General features: G+C 37.7%; 1 protein-coding gene across 10 annotated transcripts in view; it reads left to right on the top strand.

The window, feature by feature from the left end:
- The window catches only part of LOC101894992 (tubulin monoglutamylase TTLL4), a 42,552-nt gene that overhangs the window by 9,767 nt on the left and 8,350 nt on the right, over positions 1–24,435 (top strand). For 5 of the 10 annotated variants that reach the window (XM_059121143.1, XM_059121145.1, XM_059121144.1 and 2 more), the window contains 5 exons: positions 16,136–16,895; positions 20,364–21,075; positions 21,137–21,244; positions 21,305–21,511; positions 21,572–21,758. In XM_059121143.1, the coding sequence (XP_058977126.1) occupies positions 16,176–16,895; positions 20,364–21,075; positions 21,137–21,244; positions 21,305–21,511; positions 21,572–21,758 (1,934 nt within the window). In that variant the 5' untranslated portion in view covers positions 16,136–16,175. Of the gene's footprint in view, positions 1–107; positions 2,726–5,351; positions 6,217–6,293; positions 6,643–16,135; positions 16,896–20,363; positions 21,076–21,136; positions 21,245–21,304; positions 21,512–21,571; positions 21,759–24,435 lie in introns of those variants that run through there. The other 5 variants (XM_059121150.1, XM_059121148.1, XM_059121147.1 and 2 more) reach the window with 5 other exon arrangements.

Here is a 24,435-nt window from a genome sequence, read left to right as displayed (position 1 = left end):
AACGCTTGCCGTTTCCCCTTTCCATTCAGTTTTTCGATTCACATGATGCACAAGTGCATCCAACATGTTAATACAATTTCCTACGTCTTTTCTGGTATTGCCCGCAGCGCAATTCTTTTCCGGGTATGTATTTATTCCCTTAATAATAATAGTATTTTTTCTCTTTTTTTTTGGTGCGCCGCCACTAACTTTGAACATCGCCGCCCTCAACTGACCCGCCCACGCAACAGACTTTAGGACTGATATTAGCCATTTGGTTTATAATTAACCCGAAATCGGTTGAAGATATATATGGGACCTATATCCAAATCTGAACCGATCTTAATAAAATTTGGCAGAGATATTTCTGGGCTGTATCTAGTAACTGGTACCAAAGATCATTGTTGTGGAATGCATATTACGCTTGTGAGGGACTTTGAACTACAAATCGAGGGACTTAAAACCCCAAATCGGATGAAACATATACAGGGTTGCCTATATTCGACGGACCCATCTGGCAACGCCATAACTTTTGACAGAGATGTCACATCGCGTAATGACATACCGCGTTTGAAGCGTCAGTCCAAGCAGGTTTTTACCATGAGCGCTCTGAAATAGTTGAAATTCACATTCAACAGAAAAAGTCAATAGTGAAAACTCAACGTGCTTTTAAAACATTAAAAAATGTGAGAAGTGCGCCTTCTAAGGGACCGTAAATAAGCAAACTTGCCGTTTTTTATGCCACTGAAAATCCTCAGGATTTTCGCATAACAAAACATGGGTCCGTCGAATATGGGCAACCCTGTATATGGGAGCTATAGCTATATCTGAACCGATTTTCTCCAAATTTGATTTACTTGCTTGTGATTGAATTCGGTGGGATGTACCAAAATAGAGAAATCGGTTGAAGGTATGTGGGAGCTTTATCTAAATCTGATCCGATTATTATTTTTTACACGAACTTCTATCTGTTTTACCCGAAGATCTGTCTATGGTATACATTTCAAACACAGACTCCAACATAATTGTATTTTTTCCCATTTTCTTCGGAATTTAACACCTTTTTCTGGTTGCGCCTCTACTTGCACGTTTACGTTGCATTTACGTGTACGTAAACGGTACGTACGCATGTTACTAGTTTCACTAATCACGATTTGATTTTGCAAAAACAATTGTTGAATTTGCATTAGCGGCTGATGATGGGTGATAGGAGAACTCGAATTGTCATTCAAAGATAAATAAACGTTGGTTGGCTGCTGAAAAGAATACACGTATAGCCGGGAGAGAGGCTAGTGAACCCTACAACATACCAGACGTGCTGTTTTAAGTTTCTATTAAAAATTATTTAAAAAAAGTTAGAATCATAAGAAAAAGACCTCCAAATTGCATAATTTTGCAATGGAGGATCCCGATTCTCTTCCCCCCGACATGGAGTTTGATGTCACGGAAGAGATCGCATCAACCTCCAAACAATTGCCGGCTTTTGCAAACTCCACTAGTATGCAAGAAAACAAGACAAAACAGAACGAACGCAAGAGACTGCGCCTAGAAAGTGCAATATCATCAATAAATGTATCGGATCTGGCTGAGAAATTAACCAACTACAACCCGCAGGACCAAAACAAATTTGGCATTTTGGGGGCATTGGCAGACATTGACATTTCCACACCTGTCAGCAATCCGACCACAACCAAAATCAATGTTCCTCCAAAACCAAAAATCTCTTGGTGCCCACCGATTTTTACATACAATGTCAACATAAACTCTCTAGTAGAGTCATTACGTGCCGCATCCCCACAGTGCAATTTTAAAATTAAAAATATAAATAAAAACAAAAGTAACTTGTACTTTGCAGATTCTAAAGTTCATGCCTCAATGATGGATCTTTTAAAGTCAAAAAATATTCAGTCATACTCTTTCACACCCAAGGATCAAAAGCAGACATCCCTGATAATCCGAAACCTCTTCTCTCTAACTGAACCAGAAGCAATTAAAAACGAACTAGATCAGTTAGTTCCTGAAACAGTGGCCAGTGTCTCAAAATTTAGAACACCGACATCAATTAAAAACAACACTGATACGGGTCTTTTCTTAGTTTGCTTATTGCCAGGAAAGAAGTTTGGCGAAATTTCACATATTCGCCAACTGCAATACCAATCCATAATCTGGGAGAAACCCAAAAAAAGGGATACCTTTGTCCAATGCCGAAGATGTCAAGGGCACGGACATATAGCACGTAATTGCAATTGCTCTTACAGATGCGTTAAATGTAAAGACAAACATCTTCCTGGAGAATGTAAACGGTCCAAGACAGACACCTCGGAACCTTACTGTGTTAATTGCGAAAAAACAGGTCATCCCGCCAACTGGCGAGGATGTCCCTCCTATAAAAAATATGCCTCCGACAGGAAAAAAAAGATGGCAGTAGCATTAGAAAACAGAGCTCTAGCTCAAAACAATGTATCAAAAGCATTAAACACATCCAAATATTCACCGGAAAAAACTTTTTCAAACTTATTTAAAAGTGTCACATCTATTCCCCAAGATTCAACCAAAAAACCACAAATAATTCAAGACTTCCTTAAGCTAGCAAATCTTTTTTTGGAACCTGAAGAGCTGACCTTAGAGCAAGAAATTCAAATATTCCTAACAGAATATAAAAACTTGTCAAAAACCGAAGCAAAAAAACAATTTTTAATGCTTCTTAATAAAGTTAAATTGAATTATGGACCATAGATCACTAAAATTTCTTACTTTCAATGTACGATCCCTTGTGGATAGAAGTCGACAAATAGAATTAAAAAACACACTACTTCACAATAACATCGATATAGCATTCATCCAGGAATGTCATCTCAGATCCAACATGCGTGTCAAAATAAGTGGATACACTTTTGTCTACGATAATTCTCCCACTGGAGTTGCAATTTTCATCAAGGACTCAATTCAATTCAAGAGAGTTTCCGTTCCGGCCACTGGCATTAATACGACACTTATAGAAATCTCATCTAACAATTCAACAAAAAAATACCTTCTGGGATCGGTATATATCCCGTGCAGTTATCCTGTACAGCGCCTCGATCTTGATCTGAATACATTACTTCAGTTATCTAGCAACTTTGATGGTTTCATCTTTGGAGGGGACTTAAACTCCAAAAGTCCAACATGGGGCGACTCCTACGAAAACTCAAATGGAAGAGTCTTGAGGTCCTGGTTATCAGATAATTCCATGGATGTCATCAGGATATGCGATACTAGCCCATCGTATCCAAGTGGTACCTCTTACCTGGATCATTTCCTACTCAGCAACCATTTAATCAACAGTAGAAATCCTAACTATTCTATATCCACTAGACCCACTTTCTCGGATCATTTCCCCATTAAGTTAGACCTAAAACTAGATCATTTAAACATCGATTTGACGCCTCCGCAATTCTTCACATCTTATAAAAACACTAATTGGCATAACTTTCGTCAGGACATAGACGTTATCTCACGTCAAATAATGCCTTCCATCAATAGGAACCTGACCAATGACGAGATTGATACCACTCTAAACGATTTTAAGAGTCATTTTTCCAACATCCATGAAATACACTCCGAAAAATTTAAAATAGAGGATAGGAGCCTACCATACTCGGACAAAATCAAGAAAATCCTACAAATTAAACATCAATGGCAACGAAATCTCAAAAAAATCTTCCATCGTTCAGGCAACAGGACAAGCCGTGAGTACTCCATTCTTTCTAATCAAATTCAGCTCTTGAAAATAATAATAAAGGAGCTAGTCAAAATAGAAACAGCCCAAATATTTAATGATAGATTGAAAAAAATCAAACCTAGTCCGTCCGCCTTTAAAGAAATATACCGATTTACAGGAAGCAATAAATCATCTTTCTGCCGTCAGATCAACCATGCTAACAACACTATTACAAACAGTAACGAGATTGCAGATCATTTTAAGAATTTTTATTCCACCATATTTGAAGGCTCAACAACACTTCCTGCCTCAGATGAGCATAATTCTACGCTATTAACATGTATCAACTCAACATCAACTCATATATATTCATTCGATGAAAATTTTAATTCTCTCCACAATCCAGACACATACCACTTTACTTCATCTGAAAATATAAAAAACATTATTTTCAACATCAATTCAAAAAAATCTAGCGGCCCTGATGAAATCTCAAACTTTATAATCAAGAGATTTCCAGAATCCACAATTAATTTACTCACGTGCCTTTTCAATAATTGCATTAACAACGGATACTTTCCCAAACAATGGAAAGTTGCCAAAATCATACCCATCAAGAAGAAAACAACAAATTGCAACGTTGATGACTTTCGCCCAATTTCCCTTTTGTCAAATATTGGTAAAATACTGGAAGTAGTGCTGAAAGAAAAATTAAACAATGAATTAACTATTGATCCAATATCAAACTACCAATTTGGCTTCAAATCTGGACATTCCACTCAGCACGCACTTCTCAAGTTTCATAACGACGTAACAACAAACTTAAGGAGTCAATCATGCACAGTTGCAATATCATTGGATATACAAAAAGCGTTTGACTCAGTGTCTCACCTCGGTATTTTGTTCAAATTAATTCAACTTGGAGTAGATCCATTTATTATAAAAATGCTAAAGAGTTTCTTCACTTCTCGTAAATTTATGGTTCAGATCCGGAATACATCATCATCCTTGGGCCATGTAAATAGCGGCGTTCCTCAAGGTAGTATCTTGGCACCATACCTTTTTAACCTGTTTCTTCATGACTTTCCACACATGTATCAACATTCCAAAGCAATCCTGTATGCAGATGATTGCATAATCTACGCACATAATCCTTCGCCAGCCATTGCCCTGAGTGTTGCTTCAGAACACCTACACATAATCAACAACTTTTATAAACAATGGGGTATTAAAATAAATGCCGCTAAATCGGTAGCCATATGCATACGTAATGCGTCGGGCAAATGCCCACGAAAAGTTGTACCAGAAAGCAAGCAATTAAAATTGTCTTTAGAAGGAGTAGAAATTCCTTTCAGCACATCCTTAAAGTACCTTGGTGTAACATTCAATCATCTCCTAAAATTCAACGACCATGCTCGTTCCATCATGCAAAAAGTTAAAGGTATATTAGCGAGTTTTTCAAACATCCTTAACAGCAATTATTTACCTCAAAACACCAAGCTGCTCCTATATAAGGTGGCAATTAGATCTATCCTAACATACGCATTTCCAATCTGGTTTCCTATTTCCCCAATAGTTGCCAACGAATTGGAAATCCTGGAAAGAAAGGTCTTAAGAAAATGCACAAACAAATATTATCAATCTCATCACAAAAAATTCTCCAATACTTACATATACAAAATCTCTAATGTTGTGCCATTTTGTAAGTACGCCCAACAACTTCAAAGGAAGTTTGTAGAGAAATTGGCTACTCACGAAAACCATATTGTAAGCGAAATCCACGAAATCGAGAAAAATATATCCTGGTCAGATTCGTCATATCTGTCTACCGTGGGTATTCTCAACGAACCTACTGAAGATGTCGCAGATGACTATACCTTACCACGCTTCTACATTAAATCAGTACCTGGAACCCACAGAGGTTAATCAGTAAAATTAGTTAATTATAATAATTCATTATTTGTTACAAAATATATACACTTTTACTTTTAAGCAGCCTATACTGTAGATCTCTCTTTATGAGAATTCGATTTATTAGCTGAGAACTTACTGTGATATTCAAAGAATAAGAAATTTTTATGTATAATTACACATTCTGTGTAAGAGCACTGACTGTCACTCCGTTTTGATGTCATATTTTGTTAACTAGTTTTAAGATTTTGTTAATTATTTATTTATTATACACAGTCATTAGCACTGTTAGTTACAGTTGAGGCCGGGAGCAAGCCTTATATACTTCATTCATTGTTTACATTTTGTGTAATGATTTCACAATTCGCATGTAGCATATTATACACTTTCATTGTACGTTAGAATAAGACAACAATAGTTCTAACAGTCTCAATTCATGTTAATCGTTCACTTTGTATTTAAATGTACCATCGAAAAGAAGAAGACTCAATAAAGTAACTTACTTACTTACTTACTTACTTGGTTGGCTGCTGTCACACATGCTTTGCTTGGTGTGTTCGGTATCGATTTTCTTTTATTTTTGTGCGGTGGCTGGCAGTCTGTGCGTTAACTGGTGGTTATAAAATGTAATTTGCAACATGTAAACAAGAAGCTATAAATAAGTGATTCAACTAAATATAGAAACAAGTGAAGAAATTGCGTGAAGAAAATCTTAAAAAAATCTTACTTAACAAAGAATAAAATCAAAAATTAAATGTCAAGAACGACTACAAAATAAATAAGTGTGCTTTGAATTTAAAGCCAAATACAAAATTAGCCGACATAACAAAAAATAATCCCAACACAACTCGCAAATATTGTTGCATTAATTGCAAGTGGGTGTTTTTCTATTCCATTCTGTTTTTTTTGCCACAAAACCAATTAAAATTTCAATGTCAACAAATCCCCCAAAAGAATCAACCAACCAACCTTCCCATCAAATTTGTTGCAAAGCCTAAAAAAGAATCAATCAAAGGAAATTATCTGTGTGTATTCAGTGAAGTGTGAGAGGGGTAAGTGCAGTAAATAATGCAATCAATGAAAGAGTTGCTGCTGAGGAGGAGCAAGGGCAGGGGTTTACGTGGTCAACAACAAATGCGTGATGAGCAATAATCAAATGAAGATAAATAAGTTATCGAAATGTGAACAATTCTTGGGCATCAAAGCAAAGGCAGCGTAGCATGTGTTTGTTGTTATTGATTGGTGAGCATGGTAATAAAGAGAGAGAGAGAAACAAATTTTGGGGGGCTTCAACAGCGAGAGAGTTTGTTTTGATGCCGGTAAAGCCAGTGTGGTCAATTTGGTGATAGTTTGAACGTCAATCACAGCTGTTAACAATGGGTTAGGGAGCGCTTTTCCAATAAAACCGAAAGAAAATATAAAAATATATAAAAAATAATAAGTGAAGCAATTAACAGGCACTTGTTTGTTGTTGTGAAAAAAATAATACAAGAGAATAATTGAGATGGTTCATTCACATAAAAAATATGAGGTGTCCATTTGCCAATTTCTAGAGGAGCGCTTAAAAGAGGTGAAAATAAAAAAACAATTAAATTAAACTCACTTCTTTCCGGCAAACTTAATACCCGTGAATTGGGCCATACGAGAAATGTCGGTAAGAAGAAGTGTTGTCAATGTGGCTATTTTTTATACCCTCCACCATTCTATGAAACTCCTCGAAATATTCATAATAGACCCTACAAAGTATATATATTCTGGATCAACGTACAATTCTAAGATGACCTAGCAATATCCGTCTGTCTGACTGTCTGTTGTAACGAATTGAGAAAGAAGTCGAAAATTTTGCATACATGCATAGTTTACCATTAGGCAGGTTAACTTCGTAAATGAGCCACGTTTTCGTATAGGCCTCATATAACGGTACCTTCCGATATTCGGTATTTTCATAATTTTTTGCGACATTATTTACCGGAATTATTTCAAATTTAATATTTAAAGTTCGTAATGGGTACTACAGCCTATGACAAACATTTTTGTATGCAGATTCACGTCTTCGTATAGCCCCCATAAAACGATACCTGCCGATATTCCGTATTTTGATGATTTCAACAACATTATTCACTGGAATCCTTTCAAATTTCGTATTGGAAGATCTTGATGGGTACTACAACCTATGGCAAACATGTTTGTATGCAGGTGAACGTCTTCGTATAGTCCCAATATAATTGTAGCTCTCGATATTCAGTATTTTCATGATTTTATCGAGATTATTTACCGGAATCATTTCAAACTTCGACATGGAAAATCTTAATGGGTACTACAACCTATGGCAAAATTTTTTGTATGCAGGTTAACGTCTTCGTATAGTTCCAATATAATTGTACCTCCCTATATTCGGTATTTTCATGATTTTAGCGACATTATTTACCGGAATCGTTTCGAATTTTATATTTGAAAATCTTAAATCTTTAATCTAAATTTTTTTTCAGAATGGAAGCAAACAAGTAAAAAAGCAGCTAAGTTCGGCCGGGTTTTGGCATTTGTACCCTCCACCAAACGGAGGGAAGTTAAAAAATTAAAAAAAAAAATCCATCGAAAAATACCTATCAAATCAAAACCTTTATAGGGAGGTTATACGAAGAATTGGTGCTGGATAAGTAATTTTTGGCATAGACTGTAGTAACAATTCCGAAATTCAAATACGAAAATTGACTTAATTCCGGTGAATAATCAAAATACCGAAGAAAAGGAGGTACAGTTGTATGGGGGCGATATATAAAGACGTGGACCAGCATAGACAGTTTTCCGTTATAGGCTGTAGTACCCATTTCAAACTTCAAATGCGAAATTTGACGCAATTCCGGTGTCGGGAAAATCCTGGAAATAACGAATATTCCGGATATGGATCTATATAGTATAGACAATTCTCTTCCAGGAGGTAAAGTACTCAAAGGGAACTCCTTGTGTGGATTTTCAGACAATTCCATTGAAAAATGTGGCTTAAATCATCAAAATACCGAATATCGGGGGGCACTATTGTATGGGGGCTATACGATATCTTGGACCTATGTAGAAAATTCTATTTGGGGGCGTAAAGTACTGACAGGGGCATAATTAAATTAAAAAATGCGTCTGAAATCATCAATATACCCTCCAAACTATGTACGGTTGAGGGTATAAAAAATAAGAGATTCGTGTATCGGCGCTTTGAAAAATTATATTGCAGAGTAGTCTTATTAGAGAGAGAAAACCAAGGCAAGTTATGCTTGATCATTTTAAAACTTTTATTACAGATACCCCGATTACAACGAATTATTTTTTTCGTGGGGAAATATACGATTATTCGTAAACATATCCGGGTCAAACCGAACCGATAAAAATAACCCCACTATATGATTACATTTCCAAAACTTTCGAATTTAACCCACATTGTATAAATTAACTGGATAAAACACGTATTTTTTATGCGTACTTTCGGGCCGAATAACCGGGTATGTACCCAAGTACAATTACTTTGCCGTAGTCTGGTTAAAAATGCATACCTGTGATTCTTTTAAGATTTAGATTAAAGACTGCTTGAAATCCTTGCATTAAAGATTATTTTGGCCGAAATTGTAGTAAAATCCTCAAAAAGGATTGAGACATTCAAAAAAATAGTGGCCATAAGGTATGTTCAAATACCATTAAAGAATTTGGCTACAATCTTTACATTACCGATTATAAAGAGGTACGTTTATATGGGGGCTATACAAATCCGTGGACCTGTAAAAACCACATCCTGTCCAATAGATTGAAATCCACTAAGAAGCTCTAATATTAAATTACAACCAATTCCGTTTTCAAAATTGGCTACAGTCGTCAAAATAATATCGGATATCGGGAGGTACCACAATATCGAATATCGGGAGGTACCATTCTATGGGGCTATATGAAATCGTGGGCCGATATAACCCAATTCCAATCTAATAAAAATTGCAGGCTAACATAGGCATGACTAACATTTTAGTCATATAGGTCGATCTCTTCGAAGTTGGAAGAAATGGTCGATAATCTGGCCCACAAATAATTGTCAACATCGGTTAAATTTCTGGAATAGTCCCATACAACGCTCCTCCAACTGAATTCTGCTCAATTTTATGGTTTGGGTTCGTAAGAATAGAATATGAAAAAGGTTCTAGCATAAAATTACTCTGTGACATTACTTGCTGCTAGATCTACTAGTGTTGACATAATCTCATCTCTCCTGTTTCGAATTGCCCTTCACCTGCATGCGATAGCGTTTGTTCTGTTTTGCTTTGTGTGTGTGTGTCTCTAGTGACCATAACAACAATTAGTTGGGATGTCACTCAAATTCCGGCACCAAACCCCACCAAGCATCCCCACTACATCTTGCTGGTCACTCTAGTAAAAGGGGGACTTCGTAGTGGCAAAATGCATTTTTATTGAATGAAAATTCTCTTCGCTCTGCTTTATGACCAAAAACATGCTATTGGCATCAACTACAGAAGGATGACCTCTTTATTTATTTTTTTTTTTTGAAATTACTAAACTGTTGAGAAATTATTTCAAGTATTTTATTCAAGATATGTGTCGATCGATAATGACAATTGTGTGCTACGTATCGGTCGCCTTGTTAAGTGGGCGGTAATTGCATGTGTATTAATTAATTAATTATTGCAAGACAGAGGGGTATGGGTAAATGTTACGGGTATAAAATGCAATAAATTTATTACAGAAAGTAAGAGGGAATAGAGATTTGTCAGACGAAACCTTATTAAAATGGAACTTTTAGGGACTTTACGGAAAGCCAGCTGTCTGTTGTAGGACAATTGATGAAATGTTCAATCGAGTCTGAAATTCGAATGTAAGGCCACGTCTACAATGAAAACTCCATCATGATCCATTTGCCGAATACATTTTTCACGATTTAGGTGTTAAATGCAAATATTTATTTATTTGTACTGTAACATGACTCTACCTACACTCATCGACTTAATAATCCATTATCGGATTATAACCTACACCACAAGTTGGTCAAGTATTTATGTCTTTGTGCATTCCATCCATATGAAATTTTGTTTGGGTTATTTGTTTTACCCAAGGACGAATCTTTTTGGAATTGGAGATAATCGGTCAAAATTTAGATATAGCTCCCATATATATCTTCGTCCGATTTACATTTATTGTGCACTAAACGTGTAATATTAGCAAAAATGGGATGGAATTTGGCACTTTCGACCAAATTGAGCCTAGAAACAAGTATGTTAAATTTGGTAAAAATCGATTCAGATAAAGCTATAGTTCCCATATATATTTTTCATGCGATCTGTTATATTTTTATTTGTGATATGAAGCTGTACTAAGTATGCAAAGGGTATCTTAAATGATTTTAATACTTTCTTTACTGGTTTTATATTATTAACTGGCCTTTTTCTATTAATAATTCGTCCTTTTTCTATTAATCTTAAATATTTAGGTCGCAATTCGTTAGACCCAACTGTACCAACATAATTATATTTGTTCGCCAACATTACCCGAAATTGGGTGCCATGTGTTGCTGCTTTTGTTTATTGTTCCCAAGATTGCATCATGTCTGATGAATATGCCAATACATCAGCATAAATTGGCAAGGTAGATACTTCGCAACTGTAATTGGAATCAATTCAAGGCTATATTTAAATGTTGTATTCAAATGACATGGAATTAATTGAATTTATTTGCTCCTTTACGTTGAGAATTTATGATAATATCTCTTTAATTTGATCTTTATGTTCCATAATAGCCCTACGTGCCATTTTGACCGATATTTAGCCTGAAAGTGTAAAGCTTCGATAATGCATTTCACATGCAACTGGGTACTACATCCATATCAAACCTATCAATCTTTAGTTTTTTTCTTTCGGCTTCAAAGAACTGATATTACTTAAAAGTAGAAAAATAAGTTTTATAGGATTGAAACTAAGAGGCGGAGTTGAAATTCAAGCACATAGCAAAAATGTTCTTGAATTTTTAACGGTTTCGTCTTTGCATTAAAACTGGAAAAATTTTCACAGTTTTTTAAAGAATTTTAACCGTTAAGAAGAACCTTTCATGTTCATGCGGCGCAGTTATTTAGTTATGAGATCTTAGGTATGTTTTCGTAGCTGTTAATTTGTTCGAACCTGACTCTTTTGACCTTGAAGTTGAAGTTTTATGGATTGTTAGGATCACAATTTTCGTTCTGTATAACAAGAGCTATAGTCTTCTTAATCTTGTTAAAATCAAAATTCTAAATGGTTTGCATGATATGAGACAGTCAAAACGATTTATTTGATATCAAGGCCCCTTACATTTTTAAACGCCAGCAAAGTCGTTGGGGTAGGGAAAAATGGCGAGACACCTGTCATCTCCTTTTTGGACTTCTATCATGCTGCGAAGTGTAGAGCATAGTGTAATTTTACCAATATTTTTTTAGTATTTAGAGAGCAAAACCATCCTACAAGTCTGACGATAAAAAATCAACTCCCATCACCGTAACTGTTTTGAAAAGTTGACTCTGTCAAACAGCCACTATTTTAAAAATTGTCCTCATCAGTCAAGAACAATTTTTAATGGTATTCCAAATCATGTTCATCCATTCCGCTCCACCATACTGTTGCAACTTCGTCATTCCGTTTGTAACTCCTCCATATACTCATGTCAGACCCAACAAAGTTCTTATATTGTTGATCAGCGATGTATGTCTGTCTGTTATAATCGGGAGATATCGTTATATGTACCTTTATACGCGATTACCTTCATACGCGACATATTAACAAAATAAATTACGACATTTGAAATAATTCCGGTAAAAAAAATCAAATCTTCAAAATACCAACTATTGGGAGGTACCGTTTTATGGGGACTATACCAAAACGTGGACCTATACATACAATGTTTCGCAACACGAACTAGGACCCATTCTGGCCCACAAATACAATTTTTAAGACAAATCAGTAAAAAATGTGGTAAAAACCATCAAAATACCGAATATCGAATGTATGGGGGCTATACCAAATCGTGGACCCACACATGCAATGTTTCGCCACAGGAGCTGGAACCCATTATGACCAACAAATACCAATTTTTAGACAAATCCGTGAAAAAATGTGGCAAAAATAATCAAAATACCGACTATCGGGAGGTACGGGGGGCTATACTAAAACGTGGACCTATACATGCAATGTTTTGCCACACACACAGGAACGCGTTATGACCTACAAATACCGATTTTCAGACAAATCCGTGAAAAAATGTGGCATAAATCATCAAAATACCCAATATGGGAGGACTATACCAGAACGTGGACCGATATATCTCATTTTCAATACCAACCATCCACAATAAAAATTGCTCTGCTAAATTTTCTTCGTCAAATAATGAGGGTTGTATCGCGATTTCAACAGACAGATGGACAGACGGACATCGTTAAATCCACTTAGAATTTTATGCTGATTATGAATATATATATACATTATGGGGTCTACGACGAATATTTAAGGTTGTTACAAACGGAATGACAAAGTTAATATACCCTCCTTTCCAAGGTGGTGGGTATAAAAATCGGGTATGAAGGTCCTCACCTTCGTTTAGCCCCCATATATCTCCCTATATTGGGTATTTTGATGATTTTAGCGGTAGTACTCGTATTCACCAGCATTGCTCAAATTTCGTAAATTAAGTTTGTAATGGGTTCTACAGCCTATGACAAAAGACTACTTATCAAGGAAATCGTCGTCGTAAAGCCTTTTTTAGGGGTTTCATTTGAGATGTATTTTTTTTACATTTTTTTTTAAATTTTCATGTTCTTTCAAAATGGTGGAGGACATTGAAAGTCGGGCCCGACCGAACTTAGCTGCTTTTTTACTTATGACATTAGAGACATTAAAAACTGGAATTTTTTTAAATTTCGTATTTAAAGTTCGTAATGTGTACTACAGCCTATGATTTACGTATGCAGGTCCACACCTTCGTTGTTTTAATGATTTTAGAGACATTATTCACCGGAATTGTTTATATTTTATATATTTTAAGTTCGCAATACATCAACCTATTGCTAAAAATGCCCATGCTTTGTATACCTGTCATACAACGGTACCTACTGTTGCGGTATTTTGTGACATTATTCAATGGAATTGTTTTTAATTTCGTATTTGAAAGTCCTGGTGGGTACTACAGCCTATGACAAAAAATTGCATATATGTATCCCCGTCTTTGTGTAGCCCTCATACAACGGTTTTCATTTAAACGGTATTTTTCGGCGAAATTTTCTTTCATTCATATAATTTTACAAGTTCCTTCCAAATGCTGGAGGGTAATATAGTTGGACCCGGCCGAACTTAGCTGCTTTTTAACCTGTTATTCTTTATGTCACTAACTTGATCCAAAAATTTATCAATTTCATATTGCAGTCTGACTAGGTTTTTCCTAAGGAAGAACTTCATTAAACTTCGATCGAGTTCGGAGACGTGCAATAAATTAATTTTGCAAATAAAATGATCAACATAATAAGCGAAGGAAACGCTCCATACAAATTACACTTGCCACATCGTAACGTTAAGATAAGACTCAGATCCATTTATGTATCAGTAAATTATTTAACATCTCTCATCAAAGTTCGCACATTACAATATATTGGTCTGTTTTAAGGATGCACAGCTACACGGGAGTCGGAAGCTGTGTCTCTAAAAGACTTCTTTTGTGTTCTTCCTGGGAAGATTAAAGAAGGGATGAAAAGAAAGCAAAGATATAGGATGTAGAGATGATGCAAAGAAAGGGGATGTAGAGATGTGTTTTGACTTGGGTTATGTGCCCAGCCAGGGATTTTTACTAACGTTATATAGTTTAAAATTGGGATATGTAATTAAATCAAAGCTCAGATTTGCTTGTTTTTAGTGGCGAGTGAAACTGAAGAGGTCGCATTTATTATTTGATTGAGATGAAATTTTCCAAAAAATATTTGTTTGGCCCAAGGACGAACCCTATTTAAATTGATGAGAATCGGTTCAAATTTAGATATAGCTCCCATATATATCTTGAACCAATTTCGGCTTAATTGTGCACCAAATGGCCAAAATCTGCCCAATTTATTAAATTTAGGGAAAATCGGTTCAGATATATCTGTAGCTCTCATATATATGTTTCATCCAATTTGGTGTTTAGGTCCCTCACATTCGTGATATGCACTCCACAAGAACGATATTTGACAACACATATCTTTTGAGCTCGGAAATACCTTTGCTAAATTTTATCGACATCGGCTTAGATTTTTAAATAGCTCCCATACATATCCTTTATCCGATTTCAGGTTTATTATTCAAATTACGGCTAATATCAGCCCAAATGTAGTGAATGCCGGGACGTAAGTTTCCATGTGGTGGAACTCGGCTCCGATATATTTATATTTTTTATTAATACAATACTTCTCGAAGTAGTATCATGCACTATACAGCAATTTTATTTGGTATAAAAGATAAAAATGTCTCCGAGAAATTTGGTGATAATCGATTCAGAATTGGATATGCTGGCCTGATATTACTTCCCTCTGAAACCAAATTATAACTGCTCTAAAGGCAAAGGTTGGTAGGTGGTATGATCTACTTCAAATAAATTCTTTTATTACGGGAGGTCTACTAAGTATACATAATGGTGTAGGGTATCATATAGTCGACCCCGTCCAACTTTTGACTTTTCCTTACTGATTTTTGATCCTGTCATTTTATCCTGTATGTGATATTCGTATTTTTTGTAGAATGATATTTCATCACTCTTGATTTAAAAAAGATCTCCAAGTTATAAATTGAAAAAAAAAAAAAACATATTCAGACTCCTCTGAATCTCTTTATACATTTCCCTCTGAAAGATAAACTACAAGACGCCAATTCTTGTTGATCGTCTCATTCTTTTAATTTTTAGCCAATTTAGTTTTTCACTTCGAAAACAACAAAATTTTGTGATCGAAGGCAATGCTAACTAGACATATCGATCGTTGATGTTTAGAATAGATAAACATAGAAGAGATCGGCAGAAAATCGTAATTGATTTGCATCTTCGATACGATGCATCACAGGAAGGAACAATAACAAACGTGTCTGTCCCATAAGTCCCCCTTTTGTCTAGGAGGCATGCGTTCGCGCGCTCTCACTCTTCTCACATTCATTTAGAGAATCCGAATCTAACAAAAGAGACGGAATAAAAATTCGAAAAGAATTAAATCTTGGGGCTGTGCCACATTTAAAATAGATTGATTCAGTTGCATTTGCATTTTTTAACATTTCGGTTGTGTCACAGCGAAAAGACGACGGGACGACGGTGAAAAAATTTTCGAATGAAAAATTGCGATACGAAAAATAACTAAATTTCATATTTATACTGTGTTTCGAATTCTTGCGAGCGAACGACCAATGTTTTGGAATTTATGTTTACGAATTTTCAGAAAAAAATCTCTAATTGAATGAATTGAAAAACAGAAGATAAAGAAAAATTTATTTAAAATAAAAATAAAATTTTCAACATTTATTTTGGTAGAAAACTAAATTGAAAGTGGAGCAAAGTGAATTGAAAGATAATGGCCCCGATAAGTGAAAAAAGAATGTCAAACCAAGCACAGCAACAACAAGGCGACATTATAATACCAACAACACCAACAATGCAATTGAGTCATCAACAGCAGCAACACCACCACCAGCAGCAGCATCACCATAATCATCATCACCATCACCACCAGAGCAGTCACCATCATCACCACCACCATGCCAAGGAGAATGCCTCTGCGGCTGCAGCGTTACGCAGCAATGGCATAGTTGTGGCCAGCCCCAATGTCAAGGGTTTGGAAATAAAAGATTTTCATGAATCTTGGCTGGAGGAGATGGAAGTGTACAAGGATATGATGCAGGGTCAGAAGCAGAAACATGTGCCGCCACCTCAATTGCTTGGTTCGCACAATCATGCCCATACACCGCAAGGCTGCCAAATAGATGTTGTGGCGGTTAATACTCATCATCATCACCATCAGAATCAACAACAACACAATTCAAGTGCCAATAAAATGTCGTCACATCCGATGGCATCAACAAATACAACTGCATCCAACAACAACAAGTCAACATCGTCTGAGACAAATACAACAGCCACCAGTGGCCGTGCAAATATTGTTACCAATGGAAATGTCAAACGTCGAAATGTGAGCGACAACAAAAACACGAGAGTGAAAGTAACCCCAACATTGGCAGCATCTGCTGACACAGCGACAAAGCATGCGAAATCTCAAGCATCCGGTGGACATCAGGTAAGTTGTGTGACTATTTTAGATATTGCATTTATGTTTATTGTTGAAGGATTACGGAATGTTGTTATTGTTTTTTGATTGTTTAATTTTAAAATAACCCAATTTGTTAGAGATGTTTACCAGATCTTGGAAATTAATTCATTTCCCCACACAGAAACTCATCCTTAAACGACCTTTTAGATATTGACGGTTAAAGAAAGTTGAATATTATAATTGTGCATAGAAAACCTAGGGGTCTTCCTCTGTCCATAGAAGACCTACAGACCTTCTTCTGTCCATAAAATAACCCCAGGTCTTTTACTGTCCATGGTAGATCTGGGGGTCTTTTACTGCTCATAGGATACCCATAGGTCTTTTACTGTCCATAAAAGACTCTAAGGTATTCTACTTCCAAAATAGACCGAGAAGAAGGCCAAGAGTAGACCTAGAGATCCATAGAAAGTCTATAGCCGTTTTATTGTCCATGGAAGATCTAAAGGTCTTCTATTGTCCATAAAAGGTCAAGAGGGCCCTATTGTCCATTGAAGACCTAGAGATCTTCTATTGTGCATAGAAGGCCCTCAAGTCTTCTTCTGTCCATAGAAGGCCTAGAGATCTTTTACTGTCCATAAAAGATATACACAGATGACCTAGAGGTCCATAAAAGACCCTCAGGTTCTACTGTCCAAAAGAGACCGAGAGGTTTTCTACTATCCATAGAAGACTCAGATGTATTTTGAGGTCCGTGGAAGTCCTAGAGGACTATAGAAGACCCAAGATCCTACTTTCCATTGAAGGCCAAGAGTAAACCTAGAGGTCGATAGAAGGTGTAGAGGTCTACTATTGCTCATAAGAGGTCATCTATTGTCCACAGATTTATGTTGTCCATAAAAAGCCTAGAAGTATTCTACTATCCATAGTCCACAGAAGACCAAGAGGTCTTATACTATACCTAGAGGACCTAGAGGTTTCTACTGGCTATAGATAGCACAGACGTCTTCTACTGGCTATAGAAGACCTAGAGGTCTTCTATTGCCTATAGAAGGCCTGGCTACAAAAGCCGAGATGTCTTTTTATACCCCCCACCATACTATGGAGGGTATATTAACTTTGTCATTCCGTTTGTAACTCCTCGAAATACTCATGTCAGACCCAACAAAATATATATATTCTTGATCAGCGTAAAATTCTAAGTCGATTTAGCGATGTCCGTCTGTCTGTTGTAATCACGCTATCTTTCGAATGAATTGAGATAGATGGCTAAAATTTTGCACACATGTTTATTTTTCCAGTAGGCAGGTTAAGTTCGTAAATGGGCCATGTAGGTCCACGTTTTCATATAGCTCCCATATAACGGTAACCCCCCTATATTCGGTATTTTGATGATTTTAGCGACGTTATTCACTGAAATTGTTTCAAATTTGGTATTTGAAGTTCCAACTGGATACTACACCTTAAGACTGAAAATTGTCTGTGCAGGTCCACGTCTTCGTATAGCCCCATATAACGGCACCTCGCTATGTTCGGTATTTTGATGATTTTAGCGACATTATTAACCGGAATTGTTTAAAATTTGGTATTGTCGGTGCGGGTCCAGTTTCGAATTTGAATATGGCAATGGCTTATGACAAACAATGCATATGTATGTCCACGTCGTATAGACCCCAATATAACGGCTATATTCGGTATTTTTAAAATTTTAACAGAATTTTTTAAGGATTTTATTTTTTGAAAATTTCCAAATTCGTTGCAAATGGTGGAGGGTATTAAAAGTTCGGCCCGGCCGAATTTACTGCTTTTTAACTTGTTTTAGTTATAGAAGACCAAGAGGTCTTCCGCTGGCTATAGAAGACCTAGAGGTCTTCCACTGGCTATAGAAGACCTAGAGGTCTTCTATTGGCTATAGAAGAACTAGAGGTCTTCTATTGGCTGTGGAATATCTAGAGTTCTTCTATTGGCTATAGAACACCTAGAGGTCTTCTACTGGCTATAGAACACCTAGAGGTCTACTGGCCATAGGAGACCTAAGTTAGTATTTCATAGAAGGGCTGCAGGAATTCGATCTAGTGTGACCCTTATTGGAACCCTCCGAATGCTTTTATCTGAATATTTATGCCCTGCACCGCATAGTGGTAAGGGTATTATGTCTTTGTGCATTTGTTTGTAACATGGAGAAGTAAGTGAGATAAACCAATAGTTACTTTTGAGGATCTTCATAGAATCACTTTCTGAGTCGATTTATGCATGTCTGCCCGTCCATCCATCCATGCATTTTTGTGAACAAAATGCAGGTCGCATTTATTATCGAATTGAGATGACATTTTCCAAACAATATTTGTTTGGCTCAATGACGAACCCTTTTGAAATTGGTTATGATCGAATCAGATTTAGATATAGCTCCCATATACCTTCAACCGATTTCGCGTTAATTGTGCACTACATGGCCAATATCAGTCCAAATGACCTGAATTTTGGCACATCCGACCGAATTCAGTCTAGAAGCAAGTACATCAGATTTGGAGAAAATCGGTTTAGATATAGCTATAGCTCCCATATATATGTTTTATCCGATTTTGGGTTTTAAGTCCCACACATTCGTAATATGCACTCCATAAGAATGATATTTGGTACCAGATATTTTATAGAGCTCGGAAATACCTCTGCCAAATTTTATCAAGATCGGTTCAGATTTGTATATAGCTTCTTCAACCGATTTCGGGTTAATTGCCCACCAAATGGCCAATATCAGTCCAAATGACCTGAATTTCGGCACAACCGACCGAATCTGTATTCTAGAAGCAAGTACTTCAAATTTGGAGAGAATCGCTTCAGATATAGCTTCAGCTCCCATATATATGTTTCATCCGATTTGGCCTTTAAGTCCCTCACAATCGTAATATACATTCGATACCAATTATACTTGGTACCAGATATCTTATAGAGCGCAGAAAATTTAGTGAAAATCGGTTCAGAATTGGATATGCTTCACATATATTAGTTCCTTCCAAAAAAAATTATAACTGCCCTAAGGCTAAATGTTGATAGGTGGTATGATCCACTTCTACTATATATGCACTGTGGTGTAGGCCATAACATAGTCGACCTTCCCCGACAATTGACTTTTCCTTACTGGTTCTCGTTTTAGGTTGAATCTAGACTTTGGAAAAAGCATCCCTTGAGTCTCTAAAGACGACAGAAAACATGTACCTAATATCCCATTGAGAAGGAATTTTTATAGATAAGTTAGGGAGCATCTTTGAAGTCCTAAAACTGTATCAAATAAAACAACACAAATTTATCCCAAACTAATCTCGAATTGTGATTAACATTTTCCCAATAATTGTACGTTTTTCTTTATTTAACGTTTCCCACATGGACCTGCCTGTTGATTGAATCGCTGCCAAAAAACACACACACCCACCCATACAAACACCACCCCTCATGTGCATAATTGTTCCTACTCGTTTTGCTTTTACTAATCATCTAAAGTTGCAATTAAAGAGACCACGAGAAGAAACGCCTACGAAAAAGGCGGGAAGTGGCAAAATTTCCTCCCCAAACGCCAATAACTCTAGTCATCCTAATGCCAAGCGTTCGGGTCACAGTACAAACGATACATCGAATGCCGTTCCTACATCCGCGGTCATGGCCAAACCAAATGCCAATGCCAACACTGCTCCACAAAGTCCTAGTAAAGTAAAAAATGTAATGACGGGATCAAATTCTAAAGTCACAACTGCTGAAAACACTGTTAGTAATAAGAATAGCTTAAATGCTGCAACTGCTTATACACCCGCCAACGCTGCCATGCCTTCATCTCCTTTTCCATCCGCATCGTTAACCCCGAGTCCCAAGAATAATGCCAAAATCATTGTCAATCAATTCCATGCCAGTAGCCTGCTTAATGGTCAGCAATTGGAGGAAAAAGAGAAAATACTAACCCTGAATGGCTTGAAACCCAGCAAAGCCACTGCAGCATCTGCTTATGAGGCCAGCTTTTATGCAGCCAATTATTTGAATGCTGATAAGGCACACAATAACATTTCTAATGGTATGCCAGCTATGCGTTCTTCTAACCAAGGTGAGACTGGTACTACTGGTAGTAATTTCGTTGGTGTCTCTTTAGCTAATCAAGGAATCAATGGTGGTGCCAAAAAGCACGATGGAAGTGAGTATGCCGATGATGATGATCCAAGTGCAGGTAATATTGAAAAATATTCAAAGTGTTAATATAGTCGTGAAATTATTATTATTTTTTCCAGCCATCGATGATGTCAATCCCGATACGGACAGTGATTTTGAGGAGGACTATGTTGGAGAGCCATTCCATTTGGAGGAGGATGGTGATGAAACGCTGCAAAGCAAAACAAGTCAGTAAAAGGAAAAAACAACAAAGATTTGAAATAAAAAAAATCCATAACTCTTTTCAGAGCCTTATGTCTACTACACCCCCACAACAATACTTTCGCCAAGTCTTTTCCCCAATGTTGCACCCTATCTGAACTATTCATCCCATGCCGAGCGAGGACCACCCATGCCAGCCCAATTGCATAAAATTCTTAAATGGAAACTGAGTATAGCAATGCCCAAAATCGTCAAGAGAGTTGTTCTCAATTCAGGATTTCGCATCATCAAAAGTGAGTTGGATTTTAGAATTTGAACAAGGAAGTCTGTATAAAAATGGTCTTCTTTAACAGATACAACCGATTGGATGGCCGTTTGGGAAAAGCACATGAAAAGCCCCGGCTTTCGAACAATCCGTTCTCATCAGAAATACAATCACATGCCTGGCTCATTTCGCATTGGACGCAAGGACAGCATGTGGCGTAGCATCAATGATAAAATGAAGAAATTCGGCAAAAAGGAATTTGGATTTATGCAAAAGTGAGTGAGTTTTGGGAAAATAGAAAAAAGTGGAGGGGAAAGGACTTAGGTTTCTTTATAGACAACCAGAAACCATTTCCAGTCATGTCGAAAAGAGACATTTTTCAGACAACCCAGGAGGAAGAATGAATTTAGGAAAGAATAAAAATATTGAAAACCTAAAGGATTTTTTATGTACTGGGTAAAAAGTCGATGAAGGACATAAAGTCCTTAAATAGACGGGATATAGAATCCTTTTAAATATAGATTTTCTTTCCTACCATATCTGAAAATTAGTATTTTAATAGACAGTCCTAAAGGTAACATTTTTCTAGACAAGGTGAAAGGAATAAGTGCTTTTCTAGACGAAGTAAACAATTTTGAGTTTTTTTCCTAAAAGAGGTAAAAGAAAGGAGTCCATTTCTAAACGAGCGATGGAGTCGGAAGAGAAGAGTCTAGTTAAACTAAAAGAAGAGAGTCATTTTCTACACTAGTAGAAAGGAAAAAAATCATTTTCGCGTTGAGCAGCTAAGGGGAATGAGTCTTTTTCCCAGACGAACTGAATAAAGAGGAGAATATTACTGCAACAATTGAAACAAAGAGAATTTTTCAATCCCACGGCAGCGGGTTCTACGACACCGGATTGACCCGAAACAACAACACTCCAGTTTCGGCCAGCGGCTGCCAACCCAGTGTATACATGTTCGTGTTTGTTTATTTTTCTGTTTTGGGAGCAGCACATCCCGGAATGCTTGCTCCGGATTCTTTTGGTCCGTGCCGGGCTTGAGGAAAACCCCGGACCATGGTTCTGTACGGTTTGCCAAAACACCATCCACCATAGATCAGTCTCGGTGCGATGTAATGGATGCAGAGGATGGGTGCATTTTAGAAATTGTTCCGGTTTAACCCGGTTGCGAGACTATAGCGATAGGGACTATGTTGCTTCGTGCTGCACCAACGTAGTCCCCAGTGAGTCCACGACCTCGTCGTCAACTTCCGAGTCGTCGTCGGAGTATGGAACTCCCCCGCAGTCTCCAGAACAGCAACCTTTACCGCAGCACTTAACGCCACATGTTGCTGTTCCAATTCCGGACAATGCATCGTTCTTGCAGTTCAATTGCAACGGACTCCGAGGTAAAATTGATGAGATAGTGGATTTTATGAATCGGAGGAATATCAAGATCGCAGCGGTGCAGGAAACCAAGCTCAATGAAAATTGTAGCTTACAACGTTGCAATGGTTACAACGTATTGAGGAAAGATCGCACCAGAAGTGGAGGTGGGGGATTAGCGTTCCTGATACACCATTCTGTTCAATACAGACCTATCTCGCTTGAGCTAGTCTCTAGTGACCCGTACATGGAGTGTATGGGGGTAGCAGTCAAGTGTGGTACTGCCGAGGTAGAGGTGCTTAATGTGTATATCCCGCCGGTTAATAGCTGTGAACCGCGTTACTTGCCTAATATAAGCCCACTTTTGGAAGGCAATAACCGCCTGGTACTAGGGGACTTCAATGCCCACCATGAGTTGGGGCATTCCGTCCTAGGTAATGACCAGAGGGGATCAGCGTTGGCAGAGCAGATTGACTGCTCCACATTTTGCACGGTAAACGAGGATGCCCCCACCCGAATAAGAGGAGAGTGTCACAGTTCGCCAGACTTAACCATCGTGTCACCCGGTCTGATAAATGACGTGACTTGGCAACCCGTCATTTCTCTTGGCTCAGACCATCTCCCGATAATCGTCTCCATCAGCAGATCGCCCGATTTCATAACCTCTGAACGCCGCACTTTCCTTAACCATGGGAAAGCCCACTGGCCCGAGTTCAGAGAGTTCACCAACCTTCGCTTCAGAGAACTGCCCAATCCTTCTGATGTTCGGGTAGCTGAAAGGATTTTCCGGGACATCATCAAAGCTGCAGCCGCTCGCTATATACCTGCTGGTCGAATACCCGAAGTAAGACCAAATTTCCCAGCAGAGGCAGCGGGATTAGCGAATGAGCGTGATGAGCTCCGACGTACCAACCCTACTGATCCCAGAGTCAGTGAACTGACAGTGGAAGTCAACCGGTTGGTACAGGAGCATAAGCGGAAAAAGTGGCTAGACCATCTGAAGTGTTGCAACATCGGAACCGATTTGAGTAAACTGTGGGTAACGGTAAAGTCACTCTCGAACCCTGGGAAAAAGGATGATAGGACAGCAGTCACATTTAACGACGTAACTGTGACTGATCCGAAGAGGTGCGCTGGCTGTTTTAACCGCCAATTTGTCGAGCACCCCGAGAGTGATAGGGCGAGGCGAAGAGTACTACGTCGTATAAGAGCTCTTCCCGCCGAGGATGTACCTCCACAGTTTACGATGGGTGATGTTGCGAATGTCATCCGAAACGCTAAGTCATCTAAAGCGTTGGGCCCGGACGGAATATCAATGGTAATGTTGAAGCAACTGGATACGCCGGGAGTTGAGTATTTAACCAAAGTCCTTAACTTGTCGTTAGCCACCCACATAGTTCCCGAAGCCTGGAAAATGGGCAGGGTGGTCCCGCTACTGAAGCCTGGCAAGGATGCCAGCAAAGGCGAATCATACAGGCCAATTTCGCTTTTGTCGCCAGTAGCAAAGACTCTCGAGGCCTTACTCCTCCCCAGTATCAGAGGAAGCTATTCAGTTGCTAACCATCAACACGGTTTCCGTCCACTACA

The sequence above is a fragment of the Musca domestica genome, unplaced genomic scaffold, assembly GCF_030504385.1.
Source record: "Musca domestica strain aabys unplaced genomic scaffold, Musca_domestica.polishedcontigs.V.1.1 19, whole genome shotgun sequence".
Taxonomy (NCBI): Eukaryota; Metazoa; Arthropoda; class Insecta; order Diptera; family Muscidae; genus Musca; species Musca domestica.
Note: the sequence above shows the minus strand (reverse complement) of the source record. Positions and strands in the feature narration are given on the sequence as shown.